We start from the raw sequence: 19,754 nt of genomic DNA, 5'->3' as shown, positions 1-19,754 counted from the left end.
ATTAGATGCGCAAAATGTGTACTAACTGACTTCTTGATCGTTTTGTAAGCCAGTTATGCCAGGTTTTGTAAATAAAAAGGGAGGAATTTATCAGCATACTTTTCAATTATAAAGAAGTTCATTTTTTGCGAATTTTATTTTATTTTATTTTATTTCCATGCATCGGCAAGCAAAAATATGTTTTAAACAAAATCTATGCCTTAAACATATTCTTAACATATTTTTAAACTTTTGGCAATTCAAGTCTCGATTTTTTTTTAATAATTTTAATATAACAAAGAGTTAAATCAATTAAACTGTTTCATGTTACCTTCTTATTTTTATATAGTGCGCGGTACTTAAAACCGACCTTCTTTATTTTAATGTTTGTCTATCGCAAGTGCTAAATGAGCAAAATTAACTGTAAATGGATCGAACAACGCAAAAACTTTGTCCACAAAATGTTACCTCAACTTCTAAGCAAAACTCACTAAAATAACTTTTTATTTATGATATAATAATCAACCAATGACATTAAATTAAAATGAAAATGCAGTCTTCTTTTAAATCTTCATTTGGAAAAATTAACGAACGAAATTTGCCTGCGAGTCGTTTTTCAAAAAAAAAAATCATCCTGAAAAATTATTTGTATTTTTTTGTATCTTAATCATGCTTACCTTGAGAAAATATTGGTAATACAAGGAAGATAAATGCAATTAAAATATGCATCTTCACTGTTGCAGAGAAGTCTTCAAAACAACTAAATGAAAAATCTCTAAAGGGAATTCGTATATGTTGAATTCACAATGTTCAGCTGCTATCCATCTGTTTATAAAGTGTACATAGGTCAGGTCGGGACAAAAAGGTCCAAAAAAGCTGTTTAATCATTCAGTAAATACACTGTATTAGTCAATACAATATGACAAATAATTTACCGAGCTGAAAACAAATAACGTACCGTGGGGATTAAAGAAAGAATTTCCCGAAGTTCATTAACAATAGATTACTATTGTTCATTCAATTGCTGGAAAGATAGTTGACAGAAGCTTTTAAGTAATATCACATAAGAATACACAACGCACACCTTAACTACATTTCATAATATGTTTCTTTTTTTCTCGCAAAAACATAAATTTCTTTCTCTGATCATTTACACATTGTTATAAATAGAAAAAAAAATTGCTGCTTCGCTGTAGGTGTACATGTAAGCAACTTGCATACCATTCAATCCATTTGATTTGTTAATGTATTTTAAAAATGTTTCTTAATAATGTATTCCCAACGATGAACAAGGATTAAGAAAGAGAACTAATGCAATCTGAGATTAACTTATCGAACCTTAGAAATATGTTTTTAAGTTGAGGTTAGAGATAGTTTACACAGCTTGCAAGCCTTCAGGCATCAGTAACATGTTTGTGCTTTCATTTGTTTTAGGACAGATAAAGGTGCGAACATGTACTTTTTTGTATCTACAATGCTGAAAGCAGGCCTGCAGCCGACTTTGGCCTATTTTTTTTTTCTTTCTTAGATATTGCATTTATCTCTCTTTTTTTCTGATTTAATAACCTAGTGATTTAGGGCATTAACAAAAGAGGAGGAATTTTATATTAACCAACGTACAATGTGCATCACCATGCGTTTATCTTGTATATTAATCTTAGTTTGTTTTCTATTCGCTTTATTTCAACGGATCAGTGGGAAACGCAGGGCCGTGCTCCCATGGCACGGGGTGCCAGGGTACGGGGTCCCGGGGTCAGTGGAAAACACGGGGTGGTGCGGGGTCTGTGGAAGGGGCCCCGGCCACGCGTTTTCTACTAATCCTTAATTTTTTGGCTATCAAAACCACGACACTGCATACCGAATCATGAATGAAACTCGGTGACTGAATTCAGCGCCAGCACCAGTATTCCCATCAGACATATGGACAACGGTGACAGGTAGTTTGTCTTAAAGTTTTCGGAGTCGCGATAAATCTTTGAATAAACATTTTTGGCAGATTTTTTTTCCCGATACTAAAGGTTTATTACTCATTTACTCATTTAAAGGTTTATCACATTTACTGATATAGGCTTTTCGATACAAGGAAACACGTTTCACAAAGATCCAGAGTTAGTTGGTGATGCATTTTAAGCTGTCTTTTTAGCCAAAAATATATATTTTTGTACTATCTTTTTTTGGGTTTTCCACAACCCAGTACCCCGGGTTTACCACAGATTCCTGGACCCCTGGTTTTCCACTGACCACGGGACCCATACCCCGGCACCCCGCTTTTTTCACAGACCCCGGGAACCCGGCCCCGCGTTTTCCACTAATCCCATTGCAACGGTTATTTTTTTAATCGTTATCTTATTATCTTTAGTCTTAGCTGTTTAAATTGTAACGTTTTTTTTTATTCCAAACGTTTTTCCACACCCTAATAAAGTCAAGCCGTGCCTGACGAAATATTGGAAGGAAATTATAAGTCTTATAATGGTTCAATCCACTTACCGTGCGATCAGCCTTTCTGTGTTTTTATTTGTTCGTATGTGTACATTTTGCTGATCAGATTCACCGGGATCTGGTTATTTGTATTGTCCGATGGCCGTTTCTGAAGTCGAAATTGTTTAAGGCCACACATAACATACTTGTTTTAACTTGTTGACTTGTTAAGCCTGGTTCTCATATAATCACTGGGAGAGAATACATATATATACCCACTGAAAGGCCTTTTATCGTTGAGGCAAGGGACTAAGGGAAACCAATGAGGTCGAGATCGAGATAAGACCCCAGAGATAAACTGTTAACAACCTTCTGGATTGACGAAACAATTTAGCGGCGGGGATGGCGGACTCCGTAAATCCTAGCTGGGGGACCGGCCAGGGTTAATGCAAATAACTTTTAATCATGCGTAATCTGGAAAATCTGGACAGATTCTTTATTGTCTGTACTGTAAAGAGCGGAATGGAAATACTATGAGAAAATTTTTTTGCAAAAGAAAAAAATATAAACATCTCCATGTTTCCCAACACCGTCATTCTTTTTATTTCAGCAAGCAAAGTTTACAAGCATACACTCTATTATTGTAAAATCAATAAAGAAAATGTAAAGTCTATCCCTTAAAACACCAGCACTGGATTAATGTAAATGTCTTGTGAATGTTTTCTACTTTACTTTAACAGTTTCAATTTTGATCGTAATTAGCAAAGTAAATTCCCTTTACTTGTATACTATCCTTTTTTGCTTACATGCTGAGCGGCTTAAATGCATTTCGCTTTTTTCTGCATAGTTCCTTTTTCGCACTAAGCATCTTGTATAACAGTGACTTCGATGTATTTGATCCCAACTTTCTCCTCTTTGTTCCCTTTGTAAACCTCGAGAGTGAGGCCTTTGTTGAGCACCAGTCGTTTGTTGTAGACAGCGGTCTTCACGAAGCCTCCGTCATGCGCAGTGTAGCACGAGCCCCAGTGTTCATCCAACTTGAGGGTGATGACAAACTGACCGGGGTAGAAAGAATCGACTGGCCTGGGCGAGGTGTGGCTGATCATCCTTACTCCAGTGACAGTCCTACCAGAGTTACCCTCATACCCAAAACATGGTGCCGCGTTGTAGTAATTGTTTTTATCATTGGTCAAGAAGCCGACAAAGCTTTCCCCGTCTGACACACCATATGAAATGTCGCTGTCTTTTATTGTTCCGATACTGACGTCATGCGAAACCACGATTTTTACGGTCAGCGAGGATTCATTCTGCAAACTACCAGCAGGAATCATGGGAACCTTCAAGAGGGCGGGAAAATAAACAGAACCACCAATGAATGTAAGCTGCTCAGCGGTTGCTGAATAGGCACTGTCCATGTAGGACGCATGCTCCACTAACCAATTAGGTGTCATGGTCTGATGGTAAATCACACCCTCCTACAAAACAAATTGATAAACGAAATCACTAGCAATAGCAATCATAATAAAACTTACAGGATATAAAGTATGTTCAAAAATCTATCTTTTGTTATAGGTCACGTGGGATGATGACGTCACTTCATGTGACAATTACATCATTATGTCAAAAAAGCCGCCATCTTGGATCCGCCATCTTGGATTTCAAAATTTTTCCAAAATGTCAGAAAACGGCCCAAAATTACTGCAAAGTACACAAAATCAATAAAACTGTGCTTTTAATCCGTAAAATGGTGAAAAAATTGCATTAAAGATATTATTTATTAATAGAAACACGAAAATTAAAATTTTGGGAAAACATGCCTGTCAAAATGTCGTTGCCATGGTGACGTCAAGTTCCTGTCACAACAACCTATCCTACCAAATGATTGCCAGATAAATTTAAGATAAACTCGCAAAGTTAAGCAGCGTTTGGTGGAATCTTGAAAAAGTTATAAGCGTCCAAAGTCAGCGCGGGCACTCCCCCCCCCCCCCCGGTCTGAATAGGGTTAATGGAGGAATTAAAGCCCTGGTAATTGGTCCTAATTTAAAAACAACATGGTACTGCTGCAAACTGCTTTGATACGCGTCAAATTTGAACATTTTAAGTACATCCAGTTTCGTGTGGATCACTGTACTTTATAATAATAATATAAAGTTATAATAATATATAATCGTATGTATAATAATACTTTATCTTGATAGTAACGATCTCGACAATCTTTCTATTCTGTCTTGGATAGGTTTTTAGCAAGCGGGTAAAATTTGGACTTTCTTAGCTTAAATATTCCCAATACAACAGTCATACAAAATTGAATGGAGTGCAAAATATGCAAGCTGCTAGTTAAGTGTATGAACTTACATTGTACGCCGCAGAGTTTGAGGCAAGCAACAGAAGCATCAGGGAGATGGTGGTCAAAATCTTCACAGGAGATTGATCCATTTCTGTTTATGTTCTCTGACCTGCGAGGTTAAAGAATTATGTAAAACAGCTATATATCACGCGAGTGATTTACTAAAAAAAAGACCACTCTTTATAATAAAAAGAAACTTACACGGTGGTTTGAAGGTATGAATTATATTTTCTTGTTTTAAAGACAATTTTTTACTCATTCACTGCGCTCATTCGTAAAATCTTGATTTGCCAGTCGAAAAAAAAAATCATATCTTCACACCGCCGTAGAATTTCGTCTATCTTATGGTCATTCCCCTGAAATAGAACTGAACATAGATTTTTATCCAAACTTCCCCTACTGGTTTATTACTTTAAGGGAACAAAAATTTTGGAATAAAAAGAGGGATTAACCAGATTCGTTAAGGAGCAGGAAGACCTTGTATATTCCATATAATTCCCTTAAAATTCCTCTGCGAGTACTGGCAAAATACACGTTTTTAGCCATAATTTATTTGTCAAACATAAGAATTGATCTGTTTTCATTTTACAGAAAGAATTTGATCGCTACACCCAAAATATGAGAAAAAAAAATGATGGGTCACCATACTCGTCTACGAGAAAGCGACAGTTTACTTCTCTCGCGGACTTGGCCGCATAGAAAAAAAGACGCCATTTACTTTATGTGCACGCGCTAATTACGCGTAAAATTCCGCGCAGTAAGGACGCGCAATGCAATACAGGGCAATGACCTTAAGGAGGCTCGATGTAGTTTTTTTACCGAAAGGGTGGTTGCTTTGAAAATTAAAATTATCTAGGAAGCAAATGTTCGATTTTTGCCAAAATACCCCATAATGATCAAATATGACTAAATTTTCATTTTTTTATTCGACCCTTAGCCACAAAGGTTACCATAGCAACGGAAAAAATGTAATATTTAGCTGTCTAAAATACTTACCATTCAATTACTCTCAGCACTTGGTTCAAAAGACAGGACAGCAAATAAAGGCTAAATCGATAAACAGAAGAGGAAATCAAATGTTAGACTACGGTTGCATAAAACTACAACCGCAAGATTGCAAGCATCGGCAACTTTTGCAATACCTACCTGTTCGTTTCTTCACTGTTTGAAAACGAGTGAGCTTGTAGTTGAACAGAGAGCACTGTTATACGCTTCTTTTATCAACGTTATCTGTAGATGCGGACTTGTTCATAATTTGTTTCCAAGTTATGTTTTCTCAATGTCTTATACATTTGACGTATAATTGTGTCTAAGTGATTCCGTCTGAACAAACAAAAGCGACTGCTCACTTTACATCCAATGGAAAGTGTTAAACGTTCTTAGTTAAAAGAACCGAATTCTAGAACACTTTTCATGTGTACAATTACTTAGCAACTCAGTGGCTATTGAAATTTATCATTATTTCTCAATAAGTGAAAAAAAGTATTTGTCATCTTTTGAAAAGAAGCTATCGTGACGAGAGTTATAGTTTTAGCAAAAAATTTGAATTCCAGGACTAATATTTTTGACAACATTGTGAACATGACATCTTTGTTTAAAGAAGCTGAATGCACATGAAAAAAAGATCTTAAACTATTATTTTGAAAATCAGACTGTGTGTATATCCCTGAATATTAATCTTCCATCTTCTTAATTTTTAAACCAGATGAAACTTTGCTTTGTCATTTTTATTTTCGTTTTGAAATCAAGTATATTTCTACGAGATTACTATCAGGCCAACATTCGTGCGTGAAGATTAAAATTTTCTAATCACCCAGAATACTAATTTGTTAGAATGGTTTGTTCAGCCGCGCGTGTTTGTGAAATGTCATCTTTTCTCTTGGGGGGACTACTAATGTGGCGCATGAATTCATGTGCAGTTTGTCACAACCAATTCCTCACTAATTAACCGCCTCAGTGAAAAAGACGATACATTCAGTTTTACGCGAAGCAAAATGTATTGGGTAATGTATGCAGTAGTTTCTGTTGCTAGGGAAAGCTTGGTCCTAAAAAAAAATATCGAATGAGTCCCCCCACATGCTGAACCTAAAATGAATATTTTTGGCCCTAGTGGTATAATGCTACCACTTACACAGATTAAGCTATTTTTTTTCTCCATATCCACTAAAAACTGGTCAAGTGAATCTTATATATAAATGGACATATTGGCCCTTTTCGAAAAAAATGCCATCAGGTGGGTTCGGCATAATGTTAACTCCAGGTCCAAAGAAAGTCGAATAAGGAATTAAAGGGAAAAATCGTGCTCTATTTCCTCTGACATTCAACGCTTAACAAGAATATAAGTTGCTCGTTAACTTTCTTGTTTCCCACCTCTCTCACTATAGGCGTGATAAAGTTAGATATCCGATACAGCTCCACTTTGTTCCGTATGCACTAAGAATCAGTGATAATGAAGTCCTCATATTATTGCTCTTCTCATTTTAAAGCAACCGACGTTATAAGATACGAAACCAAATTTGTTTTCTGTTTTGCTGTGTTACGTATTCTGTTCTGATTGACAGGGAAAATTAAGCGGACTTGTATGAACTATTCATGAAACAGATCAACGCACAAACAGGAAATACGGATAAAACTCGTATTGGTCGATAAAGGAGTAACATTTGAAAGGACATTTAATATGAATAAATTCTAATCATGTGTAATTTTAAAAATCTGGCCGACTTCGTTACAACCAAAATATGAGAAAAAAATGATAGGTCACCATACTCGTCCACGAGAAAGCGACAATTTACTTCTCTCGCGTACTTAGCAGCGGACAAATACAACACACTAGTGAGTACTTAAATGAATCAATTTGGACGGTTACAGAGACATCAAGAAACGGAATTCAATACAAAATATTACTATCCGGCGGTTGCGCGCTCCCTCCCCTTCGCTCTCCGCGCCCCCTGGCTCTCGTCGGATCGCGGAATTCAATACAAAAATATCCTACTTGACCGTGGGCACTAAGTTCAGAAGTCACTGGCTCATCGAGGCTGCAGGACATAAGCGTCGAGCTTTGTTGACAAAACAAGAATACGTATGGCAAAACACTGCATGTCGAAGCGACGAATGCCGCCAACTTAAAACCTACCGATTTCCATTACTATTCTTCATCCGTTGGTAAACTAATAAAGTAATAAACTCAAGGTAAATGACTAATAAATTCATTTCTGGGAAGGTGAACTCTTTCAAACTCTTTCCAAACGTTTTCAAATTACAATCCTCGCGCAGTAAAATTCGGTCATAATTTCACATAATTATGCAAATAATTTTTAAATCAAAATCACCACCCGGTTTTCGGGTAGTGACGTCACCGGACGGCATTAGGGCCAGATGTGTTCAGACGTCCCTTCTGGGAAGTAGGCGACCACAGAGGGATGTCTGAAATTCAGGCTACATTGGCTGTTGTTTAGAACAAATAATTTTATAATTTAAAAGTGTAAATTTTTAGTATCGAATTAGTTCTGATTCAATAGCCTTATTTAGTTGATTACAGCTTCCATTTGAGTTTTTTACCTATCCGCGTCAGTTTTCACAGTGGGGCTTTCTGCCGGCCTTGATACATTTTCACTGCAGTTTTTTTACGGAAAAAAATGTAATATTTAGCTGTCTAAAATACTTACCATTCAATTACTCTCAGCACTTGGTTCAAAAGACAGGACAGCAAATAATAAAGGCTAAATCGTTAAACAGAAGAGGAAATCAAATGTTAGACTACGGTTGCATAAAACTACAACCGCAAGTTTGCATGCATCGGCAACTTTTGCAATACCTACCTGTTCGCTTCTTTGCTGTTTGAAAACGAGTGAGCTTGTAGTTGAACAGGGAGCACTGTTATACGCTTCTTTTATCAACGTTATCTGTAGATGCGGATTTGTCCATAATTTGTTTCCAAGTTATGTTTTCTCAATGTCTTATACATTTGACGTATAATTGTGTCTAAGTGATTCCGTCTGAACAAACAAAAGCGACTGCTCACTTTACATCCAATGGAAAGTGTTAAACGTTCTTAGTTAAAAGAACCGAATTCTAGAACACTTTTCATGTGTACAATTACTTAGCAACTCAGTGGCTATTGAAATTTATCATTATTTCTCAATAAGTGAAAAAAAGTATTTGTCATCTTTTGAAAAGAAGCTATCGTGACGAGAGTTATAGTTTTAGCAAAAAATTTGAATTCCAGGACTAATATTTTTGACAACATTGGGAACATGACATCTTTTTTTTAAAGAAGCTGAATGCACATGAAAAAAGATCTTAAACTATTATTTTGAAAATCAGACTGTGTGTATATCCCTGAATATTAATCTTCCATCTTCTTAATTTTTAAACCAGATGAAACTTTGCTTTGTCATTTTTATTTTCGTTTTGAAATCAAGTATATTTCTACGAGATTACTATCAGGCCAACATTCGTGCGTGAAGATTAAAATTTTCTAATCACCCAGAATACTAATTTGTTAGAATGGTTTGTTCAGCCGCGCGTGTTTGTGAAATGTCATCTTTTCTCTTTACTAATGTGGCGCATGAATTCATGTGCAGTTTGTCACAACCAATTCCTCACTAATTAACTGCCTTAGTGAAAAAGACGATACATTCAGTTTTACGCGAAGCAAAATGTATTGGGTAATGTATGGATTAGTTTCTGTTGCTAGGGAAAGCTTGGTCCTAAAAAAAATATCGAATGAGTCCCCCCACATGCTGAACCTAAAATGAATATTTTTGGCCCTAGTGGTAAAATGCTGCCACTTACACATATTAGCTATTTTTTTCTCCATATCCACTAAAAACTGGTCAAGTGAATCTTATACAAAAATGGACACATTGGCCCTTTTCGAAAAAAATGCCATCAAGTGGGTTCGGCATAATGTTAACTCCAGGTCCAAAAAAAGTCGGATAAAGAATAAAAACAAAGACAACTCAAAAGGAAGATTTTTGGCCCTAGTGATGAAATTCCACCACGTAGATTAAGCCTTGTTTACACTTCAGACGCACCGAAAACTGGTCATTTGTCTGTGTTACGTATTCTGTTCTGATTGAAAGGGAAAATTAAGCGGACTTGTATGAACTATTCATGAACCTCATCAACGTGCAAAACGTAAGGAAAACAGGAGATACGGATAAAACTCGTATTGGTTGATAAAGGAGTAACACTTGAAAGGCCAGCTAATATGAATTAATTTTAATCATGTGTAATTTGGAAAATATGGCCAACTTCTTTATTGTCTGTGCTGTAAAGTAAGGGAGGGGAGTACTACGAAAAAGAAAAATTCAAGTTGTGGTAAATGATTTTGTTTTGTGGAAGGAAGAATTATAAAGATCCCCCTGTTTCTCCAGTGCGTTCCATTTTAATGCTTAATTGACATATTTGGTCTGTATTGCATCATTTTAATGTGTCGATTTTTTCCTACAGAATATAACTCGATTACTAATAATAAAAAAGACACAGCCACATTTTTGTCCCATTAATTTCAAGTTTATTTTTCAACAACAAGACTCACAAATGCTTGTCTCCGAGTAAGACGGATATCTCTTGACAAATCAGTGATTTCGTTTCAAATTCCAACGGTGTTCATCAAGTGCAAAGGCCTGAGTCCAGGTTTTCCTGGAAAAGAAAAGGACAAAGAATTTTAAATGTTTCTTGTTCAATGTTATTAAATTAAGAACTATTATTGATTAGTAGAAAATCAACCGTGCATGTTCATTTGAAAAACCACGAATCTGGTTGGTTTTTCATTGTTGTTCTTGTTGTTTGTTCGACGAGAGAACACAGTTTCGCGCGCTTTGCTTTTTACTTAAATGGCAAAATATGTATTGATTCTTGGATTTGAAATACGTACAACTGTAGATTTTGGACTGCAATCCTTAAGTTTCTACTTAAACAATTTCACTGCTCGCCTTCGTTTTAAATGAGCGACAGTAAACTGGAGTGCGCCTCGTTGTCTATTCGCTCCGCAGAAAACCCGGTCTCGTGGTCTTTATTAACACGCTTACTCATACTTTGATCCGTAATTCTAATCTCCTCATACTGGTCCAGCATGTTCTTATGTCTATACTGCGAAACTCGTTGTTGTTTTATTTTATAAATATTGTTTTTACAATTTTTATACCTCAGATTTGTAAACACTATCAATCCTGGTTACCACCCATAACAACAAGTTTAAAACAACAACAACAAATTCGGCAACTCCGCTTCTTCATTAAGTTTAGCATAAAACACTTACAGGCACAGTAACCACACGCCTTTTGACATTTTGAGTACACTTCTGAAGTCCAACAATAGGACAAATTTCGGTAACAGGCATTGGAATCCACCTCATCCTTGCATTCTGAAATAGAGCAAAATCAATTATCAATTAAGTTACGAGCTTAAGTCTATGTTAGGTGATTGAACTATAATCTTGTTAATCACCTCACAGAAATCGGGATCAAGTACTCTAATCGTTTTCGTAGAAATGTAAGTAAAATCCATTTAAATAACAAGTTTTAGTTTATTATGTAACATGCCACGACTCTAAAATCGGTCTTTGGTGTAACTTGAGATTCATTATTTAAGCAATTCTATTAATGGCTCTGGAAGGGATTGGATAATGATAAATTACGATGCCGTTCTCTTATAACATGAGATATTTGCTAGGTATATGCAGTCTGTTCCAACGAATATTCGCGTCAGCGCTGTTCCTTAACATATGTTACATTATTCCAGCCAAATTGTCTGCTATTTGTTTCGTTGTTTTCCTTCAAACACTTAGATTTTTCTCCTTAGTGAAGACCCAATCCTACACAGCATGAAAATATAACTTTACCGTGGTGTAAAGCTCAAATAAAACTGGCGTAAATTTGGAATTTATTCAGGTATACGCTGACTTTACATTTTTTAAAGCTTTACACTCCAGTTTAAAGGCAGGGTAATGGGACTTCTTTACACCAACTTTAAATCACATTTACACACGGTAGTGTAAAGGTCGGTTTAACCACCTTTAACAACATTTAATTGATGGTGTAAAGTTGGATAACCGACTTTAGACCAGATTTAACCACCTTTAATTTAATGTAAATCCCAATTTTCATGCTGTGCTAGTTGTTAACAAAATAAAGAGAAGCGACAACAACAACATGGAGAAAAGTTACTACATTACTCGACATTACGAGTCTATCCTCTCATCCACTGATTGTTTCTTTGTCATAAATATATTAATAAATAAATTTTTTTTGGGTTAAAGAAAATACAACAACAATTACAACAACAGAAGCAGAGTTACCTCTCCCATAATGTCCATCACCCGCACCTTCAAATAATAATAAAAAAAAAATCAGGGGTGATATATATGTTGAGCTATCTAATACGCGAGAAATTAATATATATCTAGTAGATGATGATACACGATAAGTACCTAACCAACATGTCTGAACTGTAACTGAAGTAGAAAATTCCATAGCTCACTCTTTTATCACAAATTAAATGATACATGATAATGGCAAAACATGATTATTGCCAAAATCTCATCAAAAATACTCAACCATGAAACTTCGAACGCACTAATGGAAAAATGCGAATCGTACAATTTTGTTAAAGAAAGAAAAGAGGAAATATAAGCATTATGCAAAAGTTGCAATTTTTACCTGCTTACCTGCACACTGCCATAGCAATGTCACAAATTTAAATCATAGGCACATAGTTAACACATTATAGTTTCAGCGAGCGGTGAATCGATCCCCCCCCCATTTTTTTTTTTTTTTTTTCTTCCCCCCTTTTTTTTTCTTCCCTCTTCTCTTTTTTTTTTCTTCTTCTCATTATTTTTTTTTTTTTTTTTTTTTTTTTTTCCTCTCCTCTTTTTTTTTTTTTTTTTTTACCCCTTTTTTCCCTCCCCCCCCCCCCCCTCCCTCCCCCCCCCCCCCCCAAAAAAAAAAAAAAAAAAAAAAAAAAAAAAAAAAAAAAATTTATTTTTTTTTTTTTCTTCCCCCCCCCCCCCCCCCCCCTTTTTTTTTTTTTTTTTTTTTTTTTTTTTTTTTTTTTTTTTTTTTTTTTTTTTTTTTTTTTTTTTTTTTTTTTTTTTTTTTTTTTTTTTAAAAAATTTATAAAACTAAAAAAAAAAAAAAAAAAAAAAAAAAAAATAACTTCTGGAAATTTTCAGAAGCAACTTTAAAGGCCCTAATCCACCTCCGCCATTTTTGATGCCATCGAATTCGAAATTATAAAAAATTGTATGGCGAGGCGAAATCTTATTGCATTGCAGTAAGTTGTGTCACTGGAAGTCTGTTTAATTACCATTAGCACTTTCACAGTGAACTCTTTCATTTAGGCTCCGCGTAAAATATAAAACCAATACTCTCGCATGTAAACAAAAACAAAGGCTTGGCTGACTAGGCTCCTATAAAAATAAATTCAATTTTCAAAATTTCGAAAAACCTCTGACGATTTTATCATCCCCTCCCCCCTCCCCCCGGCCCCAATGTACGTCCCCTTATACGTCCGAAGGTTAGGCTTCTAAGTTGCTATAGGTATAAAGTGAAATCACGTACTTCGAATTTGCTGATTGATCCAGTTGATAAAGTAGCTGACACGAGCGTACATGCTGTAGTTATCAGTTTTACACTTCCTGCCACCAACCCAAGATGCAACGCCACGAAGAACCCAACGCCCTCCTTCCTCGCAAACTAGAGGGCCTCCACTTAATTTAATCAAAGAAAGCAAAACGATCTTAGCAATAAAAAAAGATATAATGATAATAAAAAAAAAGAACTACATTAGACAGCACCAATTACTAGAAAGCCAAAATCTGGTTATAGGTAGTGGGCAGGCCTTTTATGGACATGGGGTATAGACAATAATGAACAAAAAAAAAAAGGCAGGCAATCCTCTTATATTTTAGATTATAGTTTTTTACATTCCATTTAGTTGTATTGTATCCTTACTTGTTAGAAAATATGTGTTTGCAGCGATTTGCGCTCAAAGTAGTGAAAACGACAACAACCAGGTTTTGATAAATCCAGACACATATGTTTTGGGTGAAATGTGCATGCTGTGCTGATTAAGATGCAGTTGCAGATAAACTTCCACCTGAAGTTGCAATTACAGATGCAGATGCACTTGGGAATGCCGTTGCATTTATAGACGCAGTTGAAGTTGTGGATAAAGATGCACTTGTAGTTAGAGATACAGATACAAAAGCAGTACAAATTTAGGCAGTGAAAAAATATTTTGATAACTGCTCAAGTACAGGGTAACAAAACATTGATACAAGAGATTCATTCAATAAGCATTTGTTACAGTACCTATCTCCATAGCAAGCACCTTTCCCCTGTCCTCCAATGCAAACCATTGTTGCGTCATGCACGAGGCTCCCGGCTTTCTGTGCACAGGCCTTGGAGTCCACAACAGGAACATTGGCTTGCTGAAGGTATTTAGGTGGCTTGGCCCATCCCCAGAAATTAAACCTTTCTGTTCCCCACCCTAGGAAATGACGAGTAATAAAAAAATGAAGAGATGAACAATTTAGGTATATAGTGTTTTGGACATTATCTAAAATCGATGTTGGTCGATCCGTATACTGTGCACGCAATTCCGCGACTCCCTTGTCACGTTCCAAGCGTTAACCCTATTCAGACCGGGCTTTTTGGATCTCGGATTTCCAAAAATAATTCCAAAATGCTAGAAAAGCGCCCAAAATTACTGCAAAGAGCACAAAATCAATTAACATGTGCCTAAAAACCGTAAAAGGTAAAAATAAATGCGTTGGAGTTAATTTTCATTAATAGAAACACGAAAATTACAAATTTTGGAAAACATGCCTGTCAAAATGCCGTTGCCATGGTGCTGTCAAGTTCTTGACACATCACCCAACCCTACCAAATAATTGCATGATAAATTTAAGAAAAAGTCAGAAAGTTTGGCAGCGTTTTGTTGAATCTTGAAAAAGTTATAAGCGTTCAAAGTCAGCGCGGGCCTCAAAAGCCCCCCCCCCCCCCCACCCGGTCTGAATAGGGTTAAGATACTTGTGCATCTGCTAAAAAAAATTCAAACCTGAAATCCAGCATCTTGTTCCTGGGGAGACACCTGACCCAGATTTAGGGAAACAGACGGTACCCACTTTGCCATCGAGTTTAACTGGAACGGCAAGCCTCAAGAGAGCGACGTCATTTCTAAGATAAGACATGCTAAACCCTGCATGAACGATGATCTTGTTGACGCGATACACCATTCCATCTCCATCGATCTTGTGCGCTCCTATCAGTAAAGGTGTACATTCATACATTTTTAATAAATTCATTTAACAAAGAAGCGAAGGCTTGGTTACTGCTGTGTATTCTACATAATTCCTTACCATACTAGCTTTTGGAAACATTTAAATTTGAGCCGTTCGTTTTATGGGAGCATATGGATAGAGCGAAAGCATATGCTTTTAACTGTCTCAAAGGAACAATTTAATATACAGTGTATCATGGAAGAGGCCTTTTTTTTTCCTGTATGCTTCGATTTGTTTCGACGATGTAAAGTTTTCGAAGCCATAATTATATTCGAGGGTACTGGTTAAGTTCAAGCTCTTCTGTGAGTTTTTTTTTTCCGCGAGAGAAAATAGTCCATATTCCTTTTATAGAAAGAAGGTGATTTCTAGAATTATTATACATTAGAATTACTTTGAAACATGTGATTGGTCGAGAGCATTCAGTCAATATACAGTAGCATATGAACTTGACATGATAACCCAATATCTGCAGCAGATATTGGGTTATCACGTCGAGTTCTAAGTCTGCCTAGTTTCCAAGCCCCCCGTCCGTGTAGTGCTGTCAAACGTTTGAAAATATGACTGAGCGATTCGCCTCCGTTTCCGAAGAGGAATTGAAAGTTTTGATCGAGAATAAAGATTCTTAAAACACCAAGAGAACAAAAAAAGTGTAAAAATTCTGAATGATTATTTGAGGGAGAAGAACCTGGAGGAACCACTAGATAAAACCGCTTTGGCCAATGTTCTGACGAAGTTTTACACCGGCGCTAGGAAAAGTGATGGCAAATTGTTTGGAAACGTATAATAAAACAATTATTGAATTCGGTATTCGCACGATATCGTGAATTATCAAAACCTCGTGTCTGTGTTATCTGCCTCAGCCTTCGGCTTCGGCAGATAACACAGACCTCGGTTTTGATAATTCACGATATCATGCTCAACCTCATCCAATAATTGCTTATTACAGCTACAAAATAAAATAACTAAGGTACTCGTCCACTTATGAACCACCATTTCTTTATCTGGCGAGTTAAGCCGTTATTAAAAACGTTTTTTTTTTTTTTTTTTTTTTTTTTTTGCGCGCGCGCTGTGCGGGAACTTATGCGCAGTAAAGATGCGCAATGAGGTAAACACACAAGGTTAAGAGAGTTAGCATTCTTACCCGCTACAAGAGTGTACACATGTGGATCGTTGTTCGCCACCACGCAGTGAGCTGCAGTGATGGCCCATCTGGAGTTGATCAGGGACGCCCCACATTTATGCCCGTTCATCAGTCTCAATGACAATTGCCAAGGCCATGAGTTGGGGGTTGCCGTTGAGCCCCCTATAATTCTGGCCCCTGGACGATAACCACATCGGGCTATAACGAAAACGATAAAGGTGAAGGAAATATACATTACATAAGGAGAGAAATTCATAAGCAGTACTATCAAATTATTTTATTTAATCAATTGCACTAACAGTTAGACCGAATTTAAATTGGCTATCTTGTATCAAAACGTATTTGCGTACTGAAAGATTTTTTACACTCGCCATACGACGAATCAAACCTTTTTCTATACTTATCTCCATCCTATAAGAGCTTAAAGCTAAGACCGACCAACATTCTTCTTTATTTAAATGTTTGTCTTATGCTTTTCTTGGAAGTGCTTGATGTGAATTCAAATTCCATTTTTTAGATGAGCAAAAGCAACTGTAAATCAACCTTATGAAACCCTGAAATTGATCACTTGTTAAAATAATGCCTCCAATATAAAATAAATAAATTCATTAATGGTTTCACTTTTTGGAAAACATTTAGTATCGATAGTATTGTGATTTTAAAAATTTTGAATATATACTTCGCTGTGGTTCTGCTCACTCGTTCCCCGGCGCACGTGACAGCCGTCGGGTGCGTGCTACTTCGTCGGATCATGCGCACGATGGGAGGCGATGCGTCTAATTCCGGCTTCCGTTTCTGTTGGCTGTATTTTCGCATGGTAAAAAAAACTTGTGTTGACATTGATATGAACCACACTTGCCTTTTCATTTAAGAAGTAACCGGCATTGATTGATCTTATGGATGCATCGTATTAAAAGTATCAAAGTGTCGTTTCCTAAAGCCTGGTTTTCACTAGCGACGCAAGCACAAGCGCAAGCACAAACGCAAGCATAACAGCTCTTATTTCACCCCGAATACGGCTTTGACGCAAGCAAAAGCACAAACACATCGATATCGAATTTTTTAGCTTATGCTTGAACTTGTGTCAAGCACAAGCAAAAAGGTATTTTTTTTTTTCTGTTCGCCTGCTTGTGTTTGTGCTTGCGCTTGTGCATGCTTCGATAGTTCTTACTCCTTTTCTTGGTACACTATCAGCTATTTGAAATACAAATTAAACCAACTACAATGTACCGAATAATAGCAAATAAAAAGACTCGTCGTTACGAAAAAAAAAACCTACCGAAACACCGCAACAAACAGATATTGACTGCAAGTAATTTTGCAAAAAAAAAAAAAACGTGAAAAAAGTAACTTGTGATATTAGTTTAATGAATTAACATTACCTTGAGAAAATACTGGCCCCAATGAAAAGAAGATTAAGGCAATTAAGATTTGCATTCTGGTGTTGCAGTGTAGTCCACAGTACAACAGAATGAACAATTACTAAAAGGGTTTGATATATGTCGAAGCCAAATTGTTCAGCTGCCACCCATCTGTTTTGAAAGTGTATACAGGATACGTTGGGACAAAAAGAGTCCAAAAAGCTGTGTAATCACTCAGTAAATACACTGTAAGAGACAAAACAGTGTGAAAAATAATTCACCTAGCCGTGACAAATAAATTACTGTGAAGAAGAAAGAAAGAATTCCCCAAATGTCATTAACAAAAGATAACTATTGTTCATTCAACGACTGGAAAGAAAGTTGATAGAAAGTTGTATATGGCATCACATTAGAATATATAACACACATAAACTACGTTTAATAATTAAAGTATATATTTTTATCTGCTTATTTTACATGCAAAAGATGAGATTCTCTTTCTAATCATGCAATAAATAAATCAAAATTTACACAGCGTTCAAGCCTCCGGGGCATCAGTAACATGTTTGTTCATCCATTTGTTTAAGAATAAAAAAGGCGCGAAAATGTGTTCTTTTTTTTCCAAGGCCGAAAGCTAGCAAACCCGCTAACGACTTTGGGCTGGCTATGATTCTTTTCTCAAATATTGCATTTTTATCGTTAGTGATCTCCCTTTTTTTTTTTCTCTATTTTGTTCTGGATTAATATGACAATACAGAGAGGATAATTAACATTGAACGGCGATACAGCATGTTTCACAATGTGAAAACTGCGCACGAACACGCAATCGGCAAAAGTTCACACGTTAGCTGGTTAGGACGTTAGCTTTTCATCGTGAGAAAGCCCCATACCGCCATCGTATCAGTGCACTGTACAGTAAAAACTGCCGCGCGTACATTTCACAAAAGTGCTACTCTGTTAACTCCTTATTTAACTTTCTGTTTTATTATTGAAAACGTACTTGGCGTGTGTACATAAGGTTAAGTTTATTTCATTATAATTATATCTTAGCTTATCACTATAAGGAAAACATAAACCTTGCTGTGTTTCTGTAATTACAGCTCATCTGTATTTTTAATAACAGGGATTTAGATTCTTAATCACAGAATTGCGGAGGTTTAATTTGCAGTTTATTTAGCCTGCAGAACAGGCGGTTTATCTAGCGCGACCCGCAAAATAAGCCAGGATAGTTTATTCAGCTGAAGCAGCTGAAAGACTTGAAACGTAGTGTCGAGTGTGTGCGCGCTGAAGGTTGCCATTTAAAAAAGAAATGCTCTGGTTAACCAGCACAAATTTACACGCAGCCAAATAAGATTAGTTACGGCGGATGTGCACCACTGTACTTCTTTAATAACGCTTGGTTAATACAGTCCATTAAAATTTTAATCCAAATAGGGCCTCTTTATATGAAAGAGAGCTTTCCCTGGTAGGAGGGTTACACTCTTCCCCGCGCCGTCTTTTGCCGAGCGTTTATATGATAAAACTGTCCCTGTTGACCGAGCCAAAACGTGGCCCTCTCGATTCAAAATACTGGCGAGAGTTGTTTTAAAACATCTATTGTGGCTGCGTTTTCTAAAATCAGGAACGCTTAATCATCGACCAAGACCATTTTTTGGACTAATTTACCCCCGACTGTATCTGCAAATTTGTTTTTGCCGGTTGTAGCGTTTGCGCATGCTACGTGTGTGTCAAATTGTCCCTGGTAGGCGAGGCAAAAATAACCAAACTGTTTATATGGAGAAACAGTTGGCTCGCTCCCCAGGGTCTCCCTACCTTCAAAGCGAGTGACGCTCTACCCAGGGCCACCCTACCCCCTCCACCCTCCACCCCCCCCCCCCCCGCCAACTTTACAATTTTTCATGTAAACGGTTCGCAGCTATTTATAAAGAAGCATATAAAACTCTCTCGTCCGGGGTATGGAGTTGTACCCTCCTACCTCTTTCTCCATATAAACAGGTCCTTAGTAATAATTAAAATTATTCCACTTCGCTTGTTGGATATGAGAGGAAAGATAGTCAACGAGGCGCGTACCGCCGAGTTGGCTTAACGATCTCATATCCAACAAGCGCGAGTGAATTTTTTTTAAATTGCCCAAAGAATTACAATATTTAACTCCCGAGCTGTTTTCGTTGACGATTGGCTACCATATTTGTGATCGTGGTATATCGCTCTATACCATTC

General features: G+C 36.6%; 2 protein-coding genes across 4 annotated transcripts; both read right to left on the bottom strand.

Moving 5' to 3' along the window:
• Positions 1-2,976: 2,976 nt before the first annotated feature.
• Positions 2,977-8,663, bottom strand: LOC144662330 (uncharacterized). 3 transcript variants are annotated; one of them, XM_078523116.1, is made up of 5 exons: positions 8,563-8,663; positions 8,410-8,463; positions 5,741-5,791; positions 4,753-4,853; positions 2,977-3,872 (listed from the first exon to the last, which is right to left on the bottom strand). In XM_078523116.1, exons 4-5 carry the CDS (start codon positions 4,831-4,833, stop codon positions 3,258-3,260), a joined length of 696 nt encoding a protein of 231 aa, XP_078379242.1. In that variant the 5' UTR covers positions 4,834-4,853; positions 5,741-5,791; positions 8,410-8,463; positions 8,563-8,663; the 3' UTR covers positions 2,977-3,257. The 3 variants fall into 3 exon arrangements, with proteins under 3 accessions (XP_078379242.1, XP_078379244.1, XP_078379243.1); XM_078523118.1 differs by lacking the exons at positions 8,410-8,463; positions 8,563-8,663 and adding an exon at positions 7,115-7,554; XM_078523117.1 differs by lacking the exons at positions 8,410-8,463; positions 8,563-8,663 and adding an exon at positions 5,891-6,170.
• A 1,588-nt stretch (positions 8,664-10,251) lies between these two features.
• On the bottom strand, positions 10,252-17,936 carry LOC144663511 (chymotrypsinogen B-like). The gene is made up of 8 exons (XM_078524480.1): positions 17,556-17,936; positions 16,174-16,371; positions 14,810-15,013; positions 14,062-14,239; positions 13,309-13,457; positions 12,048-12,074; positions 11,010-11,114; positions 10,252-10,390 (listed from the first exon to the last, which is right to left on the bottom strand). Coding segments are annotated over exons 1-8 (918 nt in total). The 5' UTR covers positions 17,611-17,936; the 3' UTR covers positions 10,252-10,388.
• Positions 17,937-19,754: the final 1,818 nt, after the last annotated feature.

This window comes from Oculina patagonica, chromosome 8 (genome assembly GCF_052425735.1).
Source record: "Oculina patagonica isolate OP01 chromosome 8, crgOcupat, whole genome shotgun sequence".
NCBI lineage: Eukaryota > Metazoa > Cnidaria > Anthozoa > Scleractinia > Oculinidae > Oculina > Oculina patagonica.
This window is presented reverse-complemented; position numbering and strand designations above follow the sequence as displayed.